This window comes from Manis javanica, chromosome 3, assembly GCF_040802235.1.
Source record: "Manis javanica isolate MJ-LG chromosome 3, MJ_LKY, whole genome shotgun sequence".
In the NCBI taxonomy this organism is placed as follows: domain Eukaryota; kingdom Metazoa; phylum Chordata; class Mammalia; order Pholidota; family Manidae; genus Manis; species Manis javanica.
This window is the reverse complement of record NC_133158.1, coordinates 24,340,046-24,362,464: the sequence shown is the minus strand read 5'-3', so window position 1 is coordinate 24,362,464 and position 22,419 is coordinate 24,340,046. Positions and strand designations below refer to the sequence as shown.

The window sequence follows — 22,419 nt, the reverse complement described above, 5'->3', positions numbered from 1 at the left end:
ATATATATATCTCAGTCCTTTCAAATAAAACTCACTGTTACAGATCTTAGAATTTTCTTAGTAAGAGGTTACCAATTGTCATTTGAAGTTTCCTCAAGACTGTAAGATCTCTGACCAACAAAATGGAAAATCTCATTAAGAAAAAGCATGGGTTACTCAGTTATATCCTTATCATCTATCTAATAATTATACTAATGTACAGCTGATTATCAAACAATGTGGCACTTCGGGTCATCAGCACCTGCAAAGGTGAAAACCCCCATATAACTTTTGACTCCCTATGAACTTAACTACTAAGAGCCTACCGTTGACTAGAAGCCTTATCAATAACATAATAGTTGACTGATGCATATTTTGTATGTTATGGATATCATATATTCTTACAATAAAATAAGCTAACAAAAAGAAAATGTTTTTTTTCAAATTGTTGTAAATCTTCAAAAAATTTTGCAACATATTTATTGAAAAAAATCCACATGTAAGCAAGTAGACTCACACAGTCCAAACCTGTGTTGTTCAAGGGTCAACTACAATTGATTAAAATATGATTTGGTGATGAATAAAACTAAGAATCATTAGTTAGCCTAAAAATAAAAAGAATAACAACAGAAAAGGAATCCCTGCAATGATACGAAAATAAGTCAGATTTTTTAAAAGTAAGATAAATTAACCCCCAAAACAACCCCCAATCTTGTGTTTTTGTGGCCTGGGGATTACTTCCACATCTTACCATAAATCAGGTTTCTTTCAACAGAAATTAGAGCTCTGGGTTTAGCAAAATGTAGAATCCAATTCTTCCCAGTTGTGTAAAAGATAGAAATGTAAAAAACCCCCCCAAAACAAAAAAACTGTAGTAAATAGATACTTCATCTGGAAACTGGCAAATCACTCCTGGGTTTGGAGCAGGGCTTGGGGCAGCCTCCTACCTGGAGCCCTGTTCTGTCTGTTAACACTAACAAATGCTTATTCAGAAGAAGGATGAAATTACCAATGACTATTTTCTTTGCTGATCTGAGGAATCTAACTTTTACAGGTGTGGTTAAAATTACTCAGTGGATGCTACACAACTTGGCATCAGCAAGACATACTGGCCCTTTCCCCAGCTGAAAAATACTATGATGGACACTTAGCAGAGGTGCTAAAACTCGAGACTTTGTGGTGAGGATTTTGCCCATGATTTAAAATATCATCTCTCCACTGATGGCTTGAAAATTTATATTTCCAGGCTTCACTGAACCCTTATCTCTGAGCTGTTAAATCTAAAGACAAGTGAAAATCTACACTTAGGTATCTAACTTGAATCTCTATTTCTTTTAATACTATGATAAAATACACCCAGAAGTTACCATTATAACTGTTATAAAGTGGACAATTCAGTGGCATTAACTACACACCAATGTTGTGCACTCAGCACTGCTACCTAGTTCCAGAACTTGTCACCCCAAAAGGAAACCTAATACCCACAAGGCCCAACTCACATCACTGGCCAGGTACTATCTGACTGTTGTCTTTATGGCTTTGCCTATTCTGTTTTATTTTTTCAAATAAATGACATAAAACAACAAAAAATAATAGGCTGCTGAGATATTTGGTAACATAGTATTTGAAAAACAGGATTGAATGTATTTGCTCAACAAATGATACTCTCAAACACTATTCAACAATCTTTGTAAACAAAGAAAATCTTGACTACACATAGACATGTTTATTTATATACATGTTACATCTACACAGTCAAAATAAATAGGATCAAGTTCAAAATATTTTCAGCCGACAACACAGAACTGCATTGTTTTGGTAGAGACAGATAGCCACAGCATTTTAAAGAACCTTTTGCTTGTTCCTTCTGGCTGAGTCATGCTTTTAGCTTTGTTAGTTATAATTTTGGGGTTATTATAGATGCAAACCACATGGGTCCATGTGGAAAAACCAATGTGACCCATCTGGGGCTGCTTTAATCTGATTTTTGACTGGCAACTGATAGAACCAGTCAAACCGTCTTTGCCATGAAACTGCCTGTGTTTGGCAAACATCAGTCATCTGAGAAAGGGGGGTGCTATCAGGCATTTTTATTGTAAGCTTTTCCTTGTGGGCTTAATTTCTTCCAGGCTCTTGACTCATCCAGGAAGCCTTAGGAGATGAGGCAGGTCTCAGAGAGAAGGGGAAAAAAGACATTCTTACTCGATATCTTTGGAATTCGGATTTGTTCACTGCTGCTACCATCTCCCCCATCACTGAATGGCTTGATTTCTATTATGTAATCTTCGTCAAAAGGCAGAGAAAGCTCCACCGATGTTTGGTTTGTTTCAATGACAGAAGTGCTGCTTTGTCTGTTCCATCTGTACAAGACCTGCCAAAACAGGAGGAACAGGTGTCACTGCCGTCCTCACAAAGGCTCCAAAGACGGAGCATCGCTGGTTTTCACCTGTGGGCACCAGTGCAATGCCAGGACACTGAGGTTGTCAGGCTGCCCACATGCACATGGAAGGCTCATTTATAGACAGGAATGTGTCTGCAGCAACCATTTCATTATGAGAAAAGTTTGAAGGACCCTGCAGCATGGGGCGGGGCGGCAGGAGTCTCCCAATGTGCTGTGTGGCCTTACAAAACCTCTGGAAGGCTCAGTGAAAACTCCTGGAAATGGGATCCCTCTTTGAGGGGGTGTAGCCCACAGTTACACAGGAGTGGCTTTGGCATTAGAGCAGACTGGGCCACTGTGTGACAGTGGTCCACTTACTTTACCTCTCTGAACCTCATCCTGCTCATCTGCAAAGTGGGGACAATGATACCCACCTTTCTGGGGGTGTTTTCAAGATTGCAGAAGGACTGAATATAGTGGAGGGCCTGGCTCAAAGAAAGCATGTAAGAAATAGTATCTAAGAAGGCTTAAAGGCAACAGGAGACAAATACACCCTTGGCAAAGGTCAGAGGCACAAGACAGGTATGATAAGTTGTTATCATCACAAATCCTTTGGAGAGAAGACATTTCAGCACAGGGAGAGGATCTCTGAAAGGCAAGGGCAGGAGCCTCCTTCTCCTCCTTTTTGAGCTACATACAAGAGGGGATGGTATGTATATGATCACCATCACTCCAGAAGTGTCTGCAGCTTCAACATTTCCCCTCAGGATCTCGTTTCCCTTCTTGGCCCCCCGGGTCTGGGTCTGAGTCTGGGTTGGTGGCTCATTTGGTGAGGTGGCCAGCTGGCTCTCCCAACACCACACTCACCTGCCTGGCACTGCCTACTCTGGTCAGCATCAGCCCCAAACAGAAACAAAATATAAAGGCCTGGAGAAGTGGATCTACCTTTCCAGATCTAACAACTGTGATGACAGCTATTCCACACATACTTGCTGATGTTTACAATGAGTTGAGCACTTTAGCAGCATTATACCTCCTGTATAATCATGCCAACAATCCACCGAGATGGGCCTTATTATGCCTTCCCACAGATAAGGAGGCTGAGGTCCAGAGGTGTCAGCAAGCTGGCAAGCGGCAATGCGAGGATTCTGAAACCTGCACTCAAATCACTATAACCCACCCGGCCAGGGGCTCCTGCCTTAAGAAGATAGGGTTGGGTGGGATTAGTGGTCTTCAATCCTGACTGCATGTTAGAAGCACTTGGCAGCTTGTGAAAATAGTGATGCCCAAGCCCAGCAGTTCACAACAGGGCTGTGGGGAGGGAGGAACAATTTTGCCCCCACTCTGTGGGGCATTTGTTGATGTCTGCAGGCAGGTTTGGTTGTTGTAACAGGTCTCCCGATGTGCAGAAGGCAGAGGCCTGGGATGCTGGGAAACATGCTACAGTGCAGGGGACAGGCCCGCACAGAGAGTTTTCCAGCTGAGAGGCAAAAGGGAGGAGGCTGAGAAACCCTGCTCTGGCTCCACTGCAGCTCTCCTGAGTCAGACTCCATAGAGGCAGGGTTCCGGCTGTGGGGTCCTACTACTTAAAAAAAAAAAAAAATCTTTAGGTGATGTTACTTTGGTCTGGGAACCCTGGATTAGATTAGGGATTCTCAAACCTGAGCATGCAGCAGAATCGCTTGTTACAGCACAGAGCTCTGGGCCCCACTCCAGAGTTTCTGATTTAGTAGGTCTGGGATAGGACTTGATAATCTGCATTTCTAACTAGTTTCCAGATAATACCATTGCCTCTGGGCCAAAGACCACCCTTTGAGAACGGCAAAACTAGGTCACCTTTCCCTAAGATCCACTATAAATTCTAATCTGCGGAGGTCAGAGACATAAGGTCACTCTACTATTGCAAGAAAAACCAAACACAATGAAACTCAAAAAATTCCCTTAAAATGGTTGAGATCCTATTTGTTCCCTAGTATTTCATCACCTTAATTTATGTCTAATACAACGTAGAAAACCCAATTTCCTTAAGGTGGAAAGATTCATAAGTGTCCCTTTCCTTCTCTGGAGCATCAGTTGTATCAAACTCAGCAACCCCTTGCTAATAATTGGGCTCAAATAAATCCTTGGGCACATTCAGGAGTGTCAAAGCATCTCATCACAGCCCTTCAGGAACCTAGGCTGGCTGATGGGATGCAAAGGCACATCTGGCTTTGAGGAATAAATTGCTTCTTTGATTTACCTCTGGTTCTTGCCAGAGTGCAGAGAATTCAACTTGTTTCAAATATAAATCCAAAAGAAACACTTCCAGGAAAAAGCAGCCCTTTTATCAGCACTGTTTATCAGTCTTGTAATATTAGGCTGCAGTGGAGCCTAAATAAAGGCCTGTAAAACCTTTATTTATACCACACACTTGGTTCAGCTGATTGACCCAAAGGCTGTGCTCCCATTTCATATAACCCAGGGCAGAAGACAAGGAGAAAGAGTGGATTTGTGGCAATAATGGTAATAGTACCACACATTTTTGAATGCTTACTATTTGTCTGAACACTGTACGTTCTAAGTGCTAACACAGATTGACTCTAGAGGGAGGTACTGTTATGCTGATAGCAAAGATGAGGACATCTGTTTGCTAATAGCAAAGTATTCTGGACAACCTGGAGATGCTAAGCAGTTTTCCCACAGTCCATGGCGAGTAAGTGGTGGGCCCAGAATTCAAACCCAGGTAGTCTGGGTCCACAGCCTAGATTCTACTAAGACCAGTTTGGCCACCACCTGTGTGGCTGTGAGCAAATAAATTCCCCTCTCTGGTCTCTATCTTCATGAATGCGAGACAAGGGGGTTAAATAGTAGAAAGCTGGTGGCCCATGGGTCACATGGCTTGCTAACTCTTTGGTCCTAATAGTGTTAACTGTTTGCCTCCTACACTGTTCACTTTTTTTTTTAAATTTAGATGTCAGTATTCAAAAACCAATAAATTATATGTGAAAAAAATTGGGGGTTCTACTGAAAAACCAGAAGGTATGGCAACACTGTTTATATTCCTATATGGCAACAACAGGCTGGAGCTCAGAAGCCACTGAGTATTTTGGACAATCACAAACTGTAGTTTATCATAGTCTCCAACACAACACTTCCTGATGTGTCACATTAGCATGTGCCTACCTCAGGACCTTTGCACAACCTATTCACTCTGCTTAGAACACTCTTTCCCAGAGAGCTGCTTGTTTTACTCCCTCTTTCTTTAATGCCCAGATGAAATGCTCCCTCTTCAAAGATGCTGTTCATGGCCTCTATATAAATAAATGTCTCTCTTGTTATTCTATGGCACTGTCTATTCTATTACCCTCACTCTGAGTTATTTCTCTTCATATTATTTTATTAGCATTTGATATATTTGTATACTGCTGGCAGGAAGAATAGCTGAGCAGTACACAGTATGGGCCCCTGGATCCATACTGCCCATATTCAGACCTCAGGTCTTCAATATGCTAGCTGTGTTAATAATCCTGTATCATATACTTGAATGTTGCTGGGAGTAGATCTTAACTGTTTTTACCACAAAAGAGAAATGGTAATTATGTGATAGAATGGAGGTGTTAGGTATTGCTATGGTGGCAATCATTTTGCAATATATTAATACATCATATCAACATATGTACAATTTAAAGTTATACAGTGTTATATGTTAGTTGAATCTCAACCAAGCTGGGAAAAAATATACTATGTGTAGTAGAAAAATTACTAAATTCTGTGCCATGGTTCTACATCTGTAAAATTGGGGGCTAATAATTTCACCTACTTCACGGGTGATTATAAAGTTAAAATGAATTAGAACAGTACTTGATACATACATTCATAGTATTTGCTGAAAGGACTGAATCTACTTAACCCATATAGGTAACCTGCCTAGCTCTGTGGGTGGTTTAGTTTGTGATACTGAAACCAGATGTTCTCTTTGCGGCTCAAGTGTCAGAAAGTAGCTTGAGAATTTGTGCTGACAGAACATCCTTGGCCTTACGTTTTTTAAAGTCAAGTTCTTTTTGAGACTTTTTACCCAAGCAAAAATTATAGGAATCTAGGCATTTGAGGTGAAAAAGCAAAAATATGCACACATATGTGTGTGTAATTAAAAAATTGATATATCCCTGAACATTTACATTATATAGATGGCAGTTCAATATCTACAGCTAGTTATTGTGATATTCCTTGGGATCTAAAAGGGGAGGTCCAGGGAGTCTGGCTGCTCCAGTCCCAGCCCCAAAGAGAAGGAAAGGGACTGAGTCAGAAATCAAGAAGACTCTGAAAGAGTCCTTTCCTACCATCTAATTTAACCTTGTTACTCCCTCTCTTTCCTCTACTGTCAGCACACATGGTTTCTGCAGCATTTTACACAGTTGATATCCACCCATTAGTGATGCTTCCTTAGACACAAAACTCCTATCTTAGAAGAGCCACTGTTATTTCTCATAGACACAGTTGAGATCTACAAGATACAGTGAAGCAACATGAACAACCCTATTTGTGAAAGTGTCTAAATCGACAGTTTAAATAGGTTATACCACCTCATATCTGGAAGAGTTCCATGCTTTCCAGTTGTAATTTGTTCCAATATTTTATTCTAGTCCCATAGAAATAAAAAAAAGCTTCCTCAGATCCTGTGCCAAGCCTAGCATGTGTTTTCCAGTTGGTGAATACCCTGCTTCACTCCCTCCACCACACTGATGTTAACCTGTGCTGCTCAAGAGGATCTCCTAGATGTCTGCAAGTGTCTGCTGAGTTTAAAAAAAAACAAAAGGGCTTCTTGGAAAGGTGCTGTGAAGACAAGCTCATCTCAGTTTCTGAGGTGGCAGCACTACCAACAAGGGCAACTCAATGACACTCGGTTCACGATTTTCCTCCCAGCAGTGCCTGTGCTCTTAGACTCAGTTCACTGAAGCAAACTTCAGGGAGCACACAGAGCTGTGCCCTGTCCAAGGCACTTTGCCCCATGGGCTCTGTTATTCACATCTGTAAAAAGAAGGGCTTTAGCTAGATGGTATCCAGGATTTCTTGCCCAGCTAATTATTTCACTGAGTTACCTGAAATACTTCAGGTAGCTCTCTGCCTTTTGATTTTATTTCATCATGAGCTTGAACGTGAGCTTAATATCTAGTTAAAGGTTCACTTGTGGAATTTGTGCCCCTGCTCAGGGACTCCTAAAGCTTTCTGCATTTTTATTGTTCTTTGTCTGTTCTTATGAGCAGGGGCCCCTGGAAGCTGGGAGGAAGAATTTCTCTCTCTTGTATTGGTTTACTCTCTCCTTGCTTTGGTTAAAGTAATTCAGCCCAGATCACATCTGCACTTTGTGAGGTGAGGAAGGTCATGGCTGTGTTAGCCTGGGTCAGAATTTCAAAGTTGCAAAGGTCTGTCTTCACTTTTGCCTTCTTCCTTTTTCTCATTTTAGTCCGTTCTTCTCTCTTTGATCTTCCAGCCTACCCAGCCCAGTGCCTCTCTTGTCCTAGGTAAAACTGATCAGATCAAACCTTTCACATGATTTCACATGACAACATTAATGATTTCAGAGTTCAGGAAATGAAAGTTCCTTTTTAATACAACCACAGTGAAAGTGTTCATTTCTAGAAGAATCTGTTCTCTCGGGGCCCAAACTCTGGGTGTAAGGCATCAGCTAATTACAATTACCCAAAAGGATGGAAAGTATTTTAAAAAATCTGGCAAGCAGAGAGAGCTCTGGCCATCAGGGAAGGGTTCCAAGCTCAGATCTGAAAGACGAGTGACTGGGTAAGAATGTGGAAGTAAGGGTTGATAATCCCAGAGTGAAGGAACTGAGATGCAAAGGCTCAGAGGAAAATGAAGATACTAGAAAATAAAATCTCTCCTTTAATAAAAGAGAAAGCGCAGTCTCAGAGAGATTAAGTGATTTTCTTAAAGTCACATAGCCAGTGGAGGACTAAGATGTGGGTTTCCTGTGTCTTTATGCTATATAAGATCCTTCCAGAAAGAGTTTGCTTTAAACAAGGTCCCAGTGAAAGGCACTAAGATTAGATCTTAAGCAATGTTTCTTTGCTGGTAGAATACAAATCACTATGCCATATGGATGAAGGATAAATAGTCTGTGGCAGGGAGGGTTTTCCAAATCCTCCTCTCATCACATCACCCAAGGCTCTACCACTAACTATGTCAACTCCTGATTCCAGCTCTGGTTTTACCAATCACTTTCCAATAGTTCCATGTTCTTTAATTAGTACCTGACAGTACTGCCTATCAGCTGCTTTTAACATCTCTGTGCAAAAATGTCATAAACCAGCAGCCAGCAGGCTTAATGCAGCCTGCAGACCACTTTTGTTTGCTCTGCACTGCATCACCTGAAGTGTTGTTTAAAAGTAAAATAAAACAAGATGTATGTAACTACCTTTGGTTATGGCACCAAGGCTGTATACATTTTCTTTTCCAGGTCTTTCAAGTCAGGTTAACAGTTAAAGTCAGGATAAAAATTCCAGGTAAAAATTATTTTTCTCTATATAAATCTCCCTAGCCATAGGACGTGAATGAAAATGGTTAGCCATTAGTAATACTGAGACATTACTATTGCTGATTAAAAAAATACAGCCAAGACAAGAACAAAACAGAGCAGACAGCAGTAATGTTAAAAATGTGGTTCTCTGTGATTTTTTTGAGACCTAACCACACTGTCTTTAACCATTTCTGATTGACTCTGCCTGAGCCCAAAGTTTGGCCAATTCTCTGAATGCTGGCTAGTTGCCAGGAACCATTTATAAAACTCAGACCAAACCACTCTGGGGGCAGAGATTCGTAAAGAGGCTGTAAGGCATCACTGGAGAAAGTGAGAGAACATGGTTTATCTTATTTATGTGAAAAGACAGTCACCATTAACAGTGGAATTAGGTGCCTTTGCAAAAAAAGAAATTACCCACTTTGTATCCTTTTACTTCTGACTCATTATCCAGGGCCTTCACTTGATCCCAATTCAGGATAATTTTGGAGTCTGATGAATTCCATATGATGTTTCCAGGGGGTTGACTTGGCGCTGTAAAAAAATTAAGATATACGAAGTCACAGATTATTAAATTTCAATGGATTCTGAGGAATATCTCCTTACTAGAATCCAAGAGCGGAGGCAATTTAATGGGCCATTGCACTAATATGTGTCTTCAAGGTCACTAAAATCTGACAAGATACAGCATTGCAAATGGAAAAAGATTCAGTTGGTCGCCTAACATTTATAGTTAAAAGTAGTAGCCCTTCCCAGTGAGGAGAAAAACATTTATCTTTCTGTCCTCTGGAGCAATGAATTTTGCATGGTATTCGGAAAGGTTCAGTTAAAATGCGAAGGTAAATCTGAATCCACATAATGATACCAATTAGTATGCAAATGAACAGTGGGAGGTGGGGTTGGGGAATGAACTTGGGATATGTTTGATGAATCCCTAAAATGTTTCTGAGCAAGGTTATTCTTACGTGGCTTTCTGGTTGTCACATTGACCATGGCACTGGAGGGGCCTGTCCCAGCAGAATTATAGGCCTTGACAGTTAAATGATACAGTGCGCTGCCTTTCAAGTTGGTAATTTTTGTTGATGTCTGATTTCCGATTGTTCGTATTTTTCTAGCATTTTCTTCCTTGTCATCATGTCTCCAGTATTTAACCTTAGAAAACAAAGAAGACTTTGGAAATCATATCTATTGGGGATATTTCCAGTGTCATCAGATAATTTAAAAAAATACAGATTCTTATGACGGAGTTAATTTTCTATACCGATTCTTAAACACAGCTTTCAGAACCAAGAGCTTTGTAGGCACTGAGAAATTATCCACAGTGAGAAGGACCTATTTTTGTTCTTGGCTTCACAGTGAGATGATAAATTGGCACAACTGTTGTTGGCTGTTTCTCCCTTTGTCCAACCTTTGTTTTAGCCCAAGTGATATCGTGCATACCAGAGATCAAAGATCTTTTTGCCAACCATCTTAGAAATGTGTAGAGCTGTCTGTGTTTTGAAAAACATCTCTGGAGCATACACAGAAAAGGGTAATCTTGCATGGGAATGTTAGTGGTTCCATTAATGTTCTGCTAGAAGCCGTAGCTCTCTAAAACAAATACCTACATGGGGATCTGATTTTTTTTTTTCTTTTCCCATTAGGTGTCTTGAAGCTTGCACTGAGGGGTAGGGACTCTTTTTCCTGACCTCAGGCGCCAATCTCTTGCTTACCTCATAACCTTGTATCCGTCCTCTATTCTTCTCGATGGGGGAGGCCCAGAAAACTTCAATGTCTGTTGCAGAAAGACTTCTAGCAAAGATGCTGGCTGGTGGTTTGGTGGGTTCTACAGATGAGTGCGGAAAATGGTGTTACTCTACTAGTGGCATCAGGACAGGCTTTTAGATACTTCTAGATTACAAGGTGCAAGGAATCCTTGGTTGTATAATAGCCCTTTGTGATTATGACCCACACCCTCATTTTACAGAGGAGCCATGGTTAACAGCTGGGAGGGCATGGAGATGGAGACCGTGGTGAAGAGACGTGTCCAAAGACTTTGGCTTCTCAATGTGGGTGTGGATGGAAGGGGAGTAACTCAGTGCTACGTAAGTTTAAGTACCAACGTTTCATAGCCAGTGATTCCCTTAACAGAGATCCTTCTTAACTCAGAATTTGTCATAAGTGAGAGTCACTAGATTATGAAAACGAGAGCGAAAGGAAAAATAGTCAAGCGGCTTCACTAAGATCCAGGGGAGCCAGTGATGCTTCAGCTGTACACAGCAAGCTGTGTGATCAAAGATGAGTCATTTATATAATTTTGGGCCTCAGCACCTTCCAGCTGCAAAGGAGAATCTGGACCAAGACTGTCCCAAATTTCAGTTATATTTGCCAGAGCTCTGTACCATTTTCCTATGTTTGTTTTTCTTTCAGTTGTCTTTCTTAAAGAAAATCCTAGTCATGTTGTGAATAGTAATATTCATGAAATCCTGGTTTTGATTTGATAGCTCTTTTTTTCCTAGTGTAATTAAAATCTATATGTAACTATTGCATATTTTTAAAAGTTCACCTGGTACCATTTACAATCAACTTGTGACTCCCTGTGGAACCCACATCATGTTCCAGAGAGCACTGGACAGGGAGACCTAAGGTTTTGTGTGTCTATAACAATGCATAATTCAATTTATATGTTAATTTGGTGTTTATTAAGGGTCTATGTGTCATGGACGTTTAGACACTGGTGACACAAAAGTTAAAAATAAATAGCTAGCCCTCAAGAAATACATTTTAGTGAGGATATAAAACTAAAGATCGAAATCTATACTACATTAGGTGAGAATTATATCAGACAAATGTTAATATATTGACAGTAGTAATGTTAAAAATGGAGTTCTTCATGATTTTTTTAAGACCTAACTACACGGTCTTTAACCATTTCTGATTGACTCTCCCTGAGCCCAAAGTTTATTTCTGACTGGAAAACAGAAGGACTATTCAGCTGGGATGTAGAAATGAGATAAGGCCTTGGTTGTTCAAGTTGAGTCTTAAAGGATGATCATGAAATCCCAAGGTGGGCAAGGCAGGGAACACCAGAGGAGTGGAGGCATATGCAGGGGGCTCAAGCTTGTTCAGATGATTGCAAATCCTTTGGATGTAGTTGGAGCATGGAGTGTTTGGGGAAAACCAGCAGAAGTGAAGACAGAACAAAGAGGCAGGGGTGAGCTCATGGAGGGCTGCTGCATCTCGGGGGCTGCCTTCTTTAACTGGGGTAAGAATTTATTGCATCTTCACTTACTGAAAATCAACAATGCAACTTTTAGATGTTTTAAAATGGTCTCATACTGAACGTCACTTTGAAACAACAATGATGAACTCCAGTGGTAATGAAGAGTGTGTGAGAGGAATCCGGAGAGCAGGCAGAGCACGTGGGCTGTAATAGTGAGGGGGAACCCCTAGACCTGGGTCATGCTGCAGATGACGGTGAGGGCAATCCTGCTGCTTCATGAGTTGCTCTTTTCTTTAATCATAGGATAACTTAAGAGCACACTATGATTTCTACAAGCATAAGTGGTGAGAGGGGATGCAAATTACTTTTGGGTGTTTGCTTAATGGCAAATAAAATAATTCTTTTGAAAAGAATGATACCATATAAATAGATATGAAGACCTTACATGGTACTTGTGATTTGGGTCCTGAGCAGTGGACTTAGTAATGGCCAGCGATTTGTTTTTACATACAGTAGCACTGTCATCTTTCTAAGAGATGGGCAGTGGATGACAAACCATATTTTTTACATTATGCTTTTCTCAAATCAGGGTATGTCTTCAGTGTAGGGATACAGTGCTAAATTGATTTTATGTCCTAAAATTAACATTTCAGAGTTGAAGAAATACCAAATAACTAGGCAGCATAAACTGTACCTTCTTCTGCAGAATATACCACCGTGATGGGACTGAAAGGCCCTTCTCCTTTGTTGTTGAAGACCCCCACTCTAACCTCAAAGGGAGAGAAGGGGCGCACGCTCTCGTTCCTGAACACGTATCTGGAAGCATCGGCTGAGGCCAGCACCGTCAGCATCCAGATCATTTTGCCATAGGGCCGGAAGGCCACCACGTAACCGAAGCCTCTGCCATTCTGTAATTCCTCAGGGACCGTCTGAGAAAGAAGGAAGGTATGCTTCAGAAATCACAGTAGTTTGATTCAAATGCTAGAATTGTTTTATCCCCTCCTACCCCTCAACATTCTTGTCGAAGTTCTTCCCCACCTGTCTCCTTTTTAGATTTGTCAAGAGTCTTATATTTGGGGGTTGCCATAAGTCTACCTTAGATATTCATGAGGTATTGTAGTAAGGGTTTAAAAAAAAAAATCAATGGAAATATGCAGTGGAAAGCCTGGATTCTAGATGGGAGAGACTGCTCTAAAATCACTATAAATAACTACAAAAGACAGAGGATAATTAATCTGGAAAGTAACATTTCCAACATGACCACATAATATGAATCTCCCCCTAGTGCCAAACCAACAAAAGATCTCATTGAAGAAGGAAAGATCGTCTTGACTCAGGCAAGCTCCTCCCCCTCAGAACCAAAGAGTTGAGCTTGAAAGGGCGTGATTCCTTCCACGGCTGGGGCTTTGGTTAAATACAAGCCTTTATGCCTTTAACTTCTTGTCATCTAGGATCGTTCAAGACATTAAGAGCTATTTAATACTCAGACCACCTCTCTCAAAATCAGTGTTTAATTAATTGGTGACTAACCATCCTCCAGGTTGTTTAAAAAAGTGCATAATAAAAGAGGGCGCCCGAAGCAAAGCCATATATATATATATATATATATTTTCCCCCTTGTGTTGACTTCCTTTTCATGCTTGTTTTTCCTATGATAATTTGAATTAAAACTTAACTCAAATTAATGGGCAAGCACCATCCTTTCTGGCTAGGTGAGAGGGAGTGTTTGCAGTCAAATGGGCATTAGCTATTAAAGACAGAGGAGGAAACTCTCCAGATATGTTTAACAGAGGGACAAAATAAAATAGCCTAGACTACTGTATTTCTCTCTGTTCTGTACATCATTTACCTCCCAGGTTATAACCAGTTCAGATTTGCTGCCTCCACCTCCACTGACGTTAGCCGGGGTGACTTCAGGGACTGTGCAGGAGACAAAAGACAAGTCATGTCAGGTGGCAAAGGCAGATGGTGGCCAGGAAGGTGGCCTGGCCGGGAAGACTCCCTTTAAGTGAATACCCTGATGTACACACCTTTATCTTCTGAGATCAGAAATGGTGAAACAGTGTGGTCAAGGGGCCCAATGCTTGAGGAAGCGAAATGTACCAAGGAAATTGCTATGAGTTACCTGTTTTGCATTCAACAAGATACACGTTATCTGACATGTTTGACCAAATTGTTCAGCTCCATTCCTAAAGGCCGAGGTTCAGTGGGATGAGGAAAGGACAGGTTCTGGTTCTAATGCTTGGGTAGGCATTTATTAACCAGGTGGTGGTACACAAGAGACAACATACACTCTGCCCATGCAGAGCTTACAATCTAGTAGGTGGGACAGGGCACATGCAGGACAAGTACAGAGCAAGGCTAACAATAAACAACGGTACAGTACAGACAGAATGGAGTAGGGCAGTGATGTTCTGGAGTAGCAGGCTGCTCAGAGTAGGGTTGGGCTAATGGCTTCTTGGAGCAAGGTGAGTTTTGAGCTGGGTGTTCAAGGAAGTGGTGGACAGAGGTTGACCCTTGGCTTACTGTGCTTAACCTCTTTGATCTCCAGTTTTCTCTGTAAAAGAGGGGAAACTATGCTAGCTTCCACCTCAGGATTGCTTCCACCTCAAGATTCCACCCCAGGATTCCACCTTAAATTGTGGTTTTGAAGGGGGAAAAGAAAGCATGGGAACTTGCTATCTTATTATGTGAGGGAAATACTTCAGACTGAGTTTTAGAATGTCTGGCTAGAGCATATACTTGGTGACTGGGTATATCCTCTCAGTCAGCCCATGAAATAGATCTAGATGGATTTCTGTTCAAGACTAGGGTCAGAGTTCCCATTCCTTAAACTAACATCTGGCCTCATCACAGCTGGAAACTCCACGCAGACCCACATAAAGCAGAAATGAAGGTACAACTGAGGCAGATGAATATGTGTTATTCTCTCCAAGGGCTCATTCAGGCTGTGTGCAGAGAGAACCATACTAAATTGCTGACTAAGCTTGTAGAGTTTAGCAGATTGATCTGAATCTCAGCTTCTAGGAATAGGTTATATATACCATAAGAAAATCTTACTGGGCATTTCTGAAGAACTTATTCTTCACTAAGAGTGATTGCTGTGAGTTGATTCATTTGAAATGTGGGGTGTGCATTTAAAAAAAGTCCTGTTGGAGAATCTTGGTGACAAATGAACCATTAAGAAAAGAGTTGGTATCTGAGAGAATGAAGCACAGAGTTCTGTTCTCTACAGGGGACCCAAAGAAAGTGTGAGAACAGAAGTATTGATTGAAGGTCACTGCTGGTTAAGCTGAACATCTACTGGTCTGATTTCTGATCATTATAAAGATTCAAGGGAAGGGTGTGCTAATACAGAACCTCATGAGGGCTGAAGTGCAAGCATAATTCAAAGCCTTTCCCTGTGGAGCGGAAGCCACTGGGATAGAATATCGAGTATCCTGGGTGCTACTCACGAGCCTCTTCTGTCCTCCGCTTCTCTGAGGGCCGGCTGGGCTCCCCAATCCCAATCACGTTGGCTGCAACTGTGCGGAATTCATATTCGACCCAAGGGTTCAAACCCACCACGGTTGCTGTGAAAGTCTTGCCATCAATGAGTTCCGGGACTGAAAGACATCAAAGGGTGGGGCAGTTTCACTGGATTCCATGTTAGGAAGATAGCAACCTTCATCCATCAAAATCACCATGATTGTGGGTGGTCTGAGAGTAGCTGCACAGATAGTTGTTGCAGGGAGGCAATCCTAGAACTCTCCCTGCTAAACTAATAAGCTCAAATCAGATACCAGCAGATGACATCAAAAAAGACACAGCCTTCAAGGCCCAAAGCTACTTGCCTGTAATCATTACCGTTACCATCTAATATGTTTTTTCAGTATTTATTGTATGGTGCCAGGTACACTGTTTAGTTCCTACAACTACTCTGTAAAGTAAACTTCTTATCTTCATTGTTACAGCTGAGGAAAATGTGCCTTATAAAGGTGAAGTGGCTCACCCAAGGTCACACTGGATTTGCACATGTGTCTGACTGCATGGTCTATAACTTATACCAGTGGGAGGGTAATGTTATAATACTACTCTGATACAGCCTCCATAATACCACTGCTGATGAACTGTATTAGCAGGTTTATAGAAAGATTCTGTAAACATAAAAGGGATGGCCCATGCAAACACAAAAGTGGGAGTCAGAGGTGCAGAGTTTGATGGTGTTCATCCTCAGTATGTGGAGAAGGGACACAACCCACTGCTCAGCACCCAAGCAACGAAGCCCCAGACATTGCTTCAGTGCTCACCACACAACTGTTCTATTTTTAAATCCATTACCATAAAGACTTCCCAGCCCTAAAGACTCCAGAGAGATCCCTTGTGATGAAGCTGAGTGCACCGTCCTGTGACCGGGGCTCCCTGGCTGCCAGCCTCCTTGGGCCACACCTGCACCCCTACCCTCCAGAGGTGAAGAGTGTGGGCTCTGGATTCAGACCATCTGGGTCCTAATCCTGACTCCACACTGAGTAGCCAAATGACCTTGGGCAAGTTGCTTGATTTATCCATCCCTTGGTTTCCTTCCCACAGAATAAGGCTGATTAACAATACCTATTCACAGCATAGTTGAGGAAATCTAAGAAAAGCACCTAGTTGAGCAGGTGGTATATTAAGGGCTCAACAAATTCTAGTTTTTTTTTTAAACCGTCACTATCATTGGCCAAAGCAACATCACCACCCCTCTCCTCCTTTCTTTCATTATGTTTGTGGAGCACTTCCTATTTTTTAAAAAGTTTTTCAAACACTTCTCTTCTAGGTCACAAACAATTCTTATCACACCCATTTAAGAGAGGAGGAAAACAAAAATGTATAGAGATCGAAGTAGCAGAGTCAGGACTAGAATTCTTATCTCCTGACTTCCAGGTTTGTCCTACCTTTCCTTACTGAAACACTTCTGTGACTCAGAAGAGCCAGTAATTCATTTGGAAACACAGAAACCCATTTCTGAGGTTGGATACGTTAAAATGAAAACAGAAACCTATGTTGTTAAAATCAATACAATTCACCAGAATTGCACAAAACTGGGCAAGTTACTACTTCTACTTGAAAACACAAAGGCTACATATGCCAGTAACCCTTGGGGCCTAAAGGAGTATGCGTCTTACTTGTAATAACTATTTGTTTGTCCATTTTTTCCTTAAATGAAACCTAAATGAAATAACAGAACAAGTCAACCTGGGCATCTTGGTAAGGGCAGGGATGGTATGGCTAACTCATTTTTTTAAATGTAAAAAGTCTCTCACCTCTTCATGTCCAAATTTATCTGTCTAAAAAATGGTCTGCGAGTCAAGAGGCTTCGTGTGGTCCTTAGTTATTAGTTTTTCGAGAGCCATGTATAAACTTTACAAAGACTGTGATCATAGACTAGCCTAGAGCACTGCTTCCCAAAGTGTACTACTAGCAGCGCACAGATGATTCTAGGTAACACACAGAATGATGCATTTTACTTTATAGCTAATGTACTTTCAAATGTGTGTTAAGAAAAAACATAACCAACATTTAGAACTATCATTTCACTGACATTATTCACAAGTTAAAAAACAAACAACAAAAAACATGAGTTGACATATTGAATTTACCGAGTATCATAATTCTTCCAAGTGGTAAAGATACCTCAAGACAAATGCTGGGCATAGAAGCCACAGGGCATAAATCTGCAAAGAAGTAAAAAGCTAGCCTTTTCAAACAATATGGCTTCTCTCTCACTTACCAACTTTACATTTCCCTATATGGCCCCGGAAGATGACTGGTAGCCAGAGACAGGTAAGATTCCTCAAGGGAGGAACAACCTAAGACAGGGACAGTCGCAGGGGGGCCATCAGGAGAGAAATTGGGGATCAACAGAGGTGAGGCTTAGAACCTCACTCCCCTTGTTTTGAGAGAAGTCTTCTGCATCCGTGGATGTTTTGTTGCCCTTGTCTAGCTTGGATTAATACTTAGTCTAGAGGCACACACCTGATCATCTACATTTGCCCTCTTACAGCACTAAACTATGTTTTCTACCTTTATCTTGCATCTACCTACCACTCCAGCATTTTATTAAAAAAAATAATAATAATAAGGGAGAAATGTGGGATTCACATATAAACCAAGTATAAAAATCAAACAAATATTCATATTTGACCTGATTGTTTATAGTTCATAATACGTGATCAAAACCAAAAGTTTCTGTGATGACTGCCCTTGTACTGTTCACCATGTAAGAACTTATTCACTATGTAAGAATTTGTTCACCATTTAAGAACTTGTTTGCTATGCTTCAGAAGATTGGAGACTGATGAGAATTAGGCTTGGGGTGGATTAATGATTGTGCATTGAGCATTGAGTCCCCTATACAGAATTTTACCATTTGATCAATAAATATGAGATGCCCTCTCAAAAAAAAAAACATGAGTTGATATGAAGAGAATTAAGAGACAAATGATAGTACAGTTGGCTGAGGTCTAGGCACCACCGCCACAATGCATCATCTGTGGCTGTGTCTGAATGAGAACTGAGATGCCCCTCAGCCTCTGTGCAGTGCTTCGTTCATTCCACTGAGTTTCAGTAGCTGCTCTGACACTGCTGCTGGCACCCCATCTGGTACCTGTGCTGACTGCTTGCCAGCCCACGGAGAATGGAGTCCTGGCTTGAATGACGTACATGGTGATGGGGCTGCGGTTGTCAGGCCCAGGTGTCCAGGAGAGCTGAGCGGTGGTGTCTGTAATTTCATCTATGGTCACAGCTTCTGGGGGGCCTGGGGGACCTGTAAGAGATCAAGACCCTCAGAAGTGGAGCAGTGTGTTCAAATGTCCAAGGGACCGATCTTTTAATCGAATGGGGTGCTGACCCATTCAACCATTTTTCACCCACTCACAGAGTCATCACTTGTCCATTTCTTTTTGAATACCTGTTGGGTGCTTAGCATTTTCTAGACTCTGAACCTACAGAGATGAATGAGATGCAGCCCCTTCCTTCTGGGGCTTACAGTATAATAGGAAAAGGTAACAGATAAATAAAGAATTACAATAGAATATTTGTACTAGTTACTAAAAGGGAATTTTGGGGTACCGTGGTACTATTAATTTGCCCATCATTTTTTACAGGTTCTTATTATGGGGCAGGCCCTGTCATCTGGGGATAAATGACGATTTGCCTTTGGGAAATGGTTGCTCCTACCACTGAGGATGTGGATTCGAGCAGAAATGGTTTTAAAACATTGGCAGTCACAGTGTTGCTCTGTACATTCCTACTGCCCTGTAATGCCTGACCTCGGTCCCTGCCCCACATCAAATGCAAACCCACACTTGTGTGCGAGGGGACTGCTGTGAAAATGGCCAGTGCTGCAGAGTCACAAGACTGCGGCTTCTTCAAAGCAATTTCAAAATTGGGCTGGAGTCTAAAGACCCTCATTTGCGGTTTCTGTAAGCCGTACCTGTATTTTTCTACTTATCCTCCTGGTGTTCATTGTTTCTGCCCATGTACTTACACCATTGAAACAGGTGGAAATCAGTTTTAAATGAAGGCTTGGAAATCATAAACAGAGAGCTGGAGATGGTTGGCAGATGAACAGAAAATATCAACAGAGCCGGAGCAAAGACCCAAAGCTATCCTAGATTCAAATGTGAAAAGCTCTTACCAGGCAGTTGAATGCATTTCTAACAAGGCACAATTGACCACCTCTGGAGAGAAGGTGACTGTGCGGGAGACGTAATGATGAACCTCACGTCCATCAGGCTGGAACTAGGAGGAATTTGTAGGAGGGGTTTGCCAAGCCACAGTATAGCAATCAAGCAAACTGCCAAAATTCGACTGGGTGGTGTTGTGGGGGCAGGGAAGAAGGAGACCCCTAACGGAGTGGCAAAAAGTTACTGGCAATTTCCCAAAGTAAGACTTTATTCTGGGATTCATTTCTGCACCCTTTATGTGATGCCCTACATTTCTCTTTCCTTTTTTAAAAGTCATTTTTATAGACCCACAGGTGAGACTAAATTTATCTTCTCCCTCCTACTTCTGAATGAAAGGTCTGGAAATCTGTATTCTGGAACTGATTAATTTTCCATGGTGACATTTCAGCATGTCATTCTAATAACACCCAGATAGAGCTGAGGTAACCGCTGGTCTTTGGGACTCTTATTAACCAGATAAAGTCCAGGAGATAATATAATCTTTTTTTCCCCCCACCAACTTTCTCCTCCTAGCATTCTTATAACTTTTTAAATTAAAGGATGCTCCTTCAGTGGCCTTTAAAAACCCAAGTACCAGACGTAAAAATGTGTTCCCCTCTAAATTCCTCAGTGAAGTAAATTGATAGGAAGTGTGTGAGCCCATTGTTGGCAGCTGAGGAAAAGGAGAGGGGTGGTGTGGCCTTGGCCATTGGAGGGAAGATGGTACTATCACAGTTGTTTGTTTTCTGCTATGTTCCTGTGTCACCCACTACTCCAGGGTGTAGAAATGACCTTGCAGAATGTTTACTGACTCTGTTTTGGGGAAGTTGGGTCCTTCTTTCAAAATGACAAAATGAGCAAATGTTTATCCCCTGAACAGAATGATACCATAGTCAGGGGGTCACAGAACTTCTTGTCACAGCCAACAGCAGAGGGAATCTTGGTTTGGCATCAGGTCTCTGCTTCTCTCTGGGAAAAGGGTGGCCTTTCCAGCTGCCATTAGAAGGCTACACATTAAGCAAAGGAGGTATCAGAGAATCAAGGAAGCTGGAGCCAAGATTCAGCCTTACTAATTTCAGATGCAAAACTCTCTTACAGGGCAGCAAAATGCATTTATTCCTACCCTTTGCAATGTGCAGAAAAGCTGCAAGGGCAGAGCTAGAGGAGATAAAATGAAAGATTATAGTTCAAATGGCATATTAATTTATTGGCCTTATTAACCAATTAGATTTTCTTTTAGACTGCGTTTGCAAATTTCTCTTGGTATTTAATGTTATTTTCTGTGAAATGAAGTATACAATATCATTTAAGAACTTCAAGTACTACTGATTTAAATATTTATTAGTCTAATTTATTGGTGTTTAAACTGCTGATCTGAACATTAGCCTAATTAAATAGAGGATGTATTTTCAGCATCAGAATTCTTTTGTCCCCAAGGGGAGAACAGACCAGCTCTGGTGTTTTTTAAGATGGAAATAAACATGTTTCCTTAAGTTATTCAATGGGTAACACTACCCAGGTTGAAAGTTAGTTCTCTTATCTGGCCCTTACCATATCATTACTGAAACGATTTTTTAGGCATTTTAAAGGGGAAGCAAAACAGATACATGGGAAGGTATTTTTATTTAAATTCCCTTGACAGTTTGTGTAACTTGCTAATTCCGCCCCCCCCACACACACACCCCTCCCCATTATGCTGACAGCATCTAGCTACACTTCTGTTGCTTCCAGCATCTTGTTTTCTCTGTGCACTCAGATTCACCCTGCCTCCAGATCTGGTATCTCCTGGAGTTGTGCTTGCACTCAAAGTTCTGCTGGTCAAAGTTACCTAAACACCAAGATTATTCTGATGTTCTGGAAAGCCATTTTATGTTCCTTTGCAAATTGGTTTGGTGGGGCTCAGCCAGGGTATGTGCAGACATTAGGTTAAAGCTAGGCCATGTGGGTAGTACTCACGAGAATTTCATAAACGTCAATTTTTATATCGACTCCCGGCTTATTTATTATATCCCAGGCAGACAAAGGGTGTTTCCCTCTAAAACCATATTTGAGGAACCGGACAGAACTCTTAACTTTAGGAAAAAAAGGAATCTGGGAAAAACTGGTGATGATTTTACTTAAGCCACTATTCTATCAGTGGCCTAAAACCCTAATTTGGCTTAGCTCAGATGAAACGTCAAAAGGCACAGTTTGATCCCTCCTTAAGCCTTTGCTCTTGTTAATCCAAAATTATTCCAGAAGGTAGAAGGTCAGATCAACTCCAGCAGCCATAAATCGGGGCATTCAGGGTGAGTACAGGAGTGACAGACTAACTGGATTTGCTCTGCATTTCTTGATGATCCTCTATGAGAAGCAGATACACATAAACTTCTGTTACTGTTAATCATTGTTTACAAAGCACATTTTCTACCTGACTTCTCCATAATTCTAAACTACTTAAGTTTTTTAGCACTGTGTGCAGGAGTAGAGATTACAAAAACGTTTTAAGAATGAAACCCCAAATTCTCATACCTCTTACAATCAGGTCCGCAGCAGCAGACAGCTTGTCGACACTGGTTTGGACCACGCAGACATATTTCCCAGCATGCTTTAGCTGAATGTTTCGGATCATCAAATCACCAGCTGAATCCTGCTGATAAAGTAGGGGAAAGGGTCTACAATT

General features: G+C 41.4%; 1 protein-coding gene across 9 annotated transcripts in view; it reads right to left on the bottom strand.

Annotated features, from left to right (window-relative positions):
* The window catches only part of CNTN4 (contactin 4), a 927,209-nt gene that overhangs the window by 2,379 nt on the left and 902,411 nt on the right, over nt 1–22,419 (bottom strand). For 7 of the 9 annotated variants that reach the window (XM_073230946.1, XM_037019370.2, XM_073230950.1 and 4 more), the window contains 9 exons: nt 22,269–22,389; nt 18,698–18,856; nt 15,528–15,677; nt 13,922–13,992; nt 12,767–13,001; nt 10,583–10,695; nt 9,836–10,022; nt 9,292–9,404; nt 2,182–2,350 (listed from right to left, as the gene is read on the bottom strand). In XM_073230946.1, the coding sequence (XP_073087047.1) occupies nt 2,182–2,350; nt 9,292–9,404; nt 9,836–10,022; nt 10,583–10,695; nt 12,767–13,001; nt 13,922–13,992; nt 15,528–15,677; nt 18,698–18,856; nt 22,269–22,389 (1,318 nt within the window). The remainder of the gene's footprint in view (nt 1–2,181; nt 2,351–9,291; nt 9,405–9,835; nt 10,023–10,582; nt 10,696–12,766; nt 13,002–13,921; nt 13,993–15,527; nt 15,678–18,697; nt 18,857–22,268; nt 22,390–22,419) is intronic. The other 2 variants (XM_037019369.2, XM_073230952.1) reach the window with 2 other exon arrangements.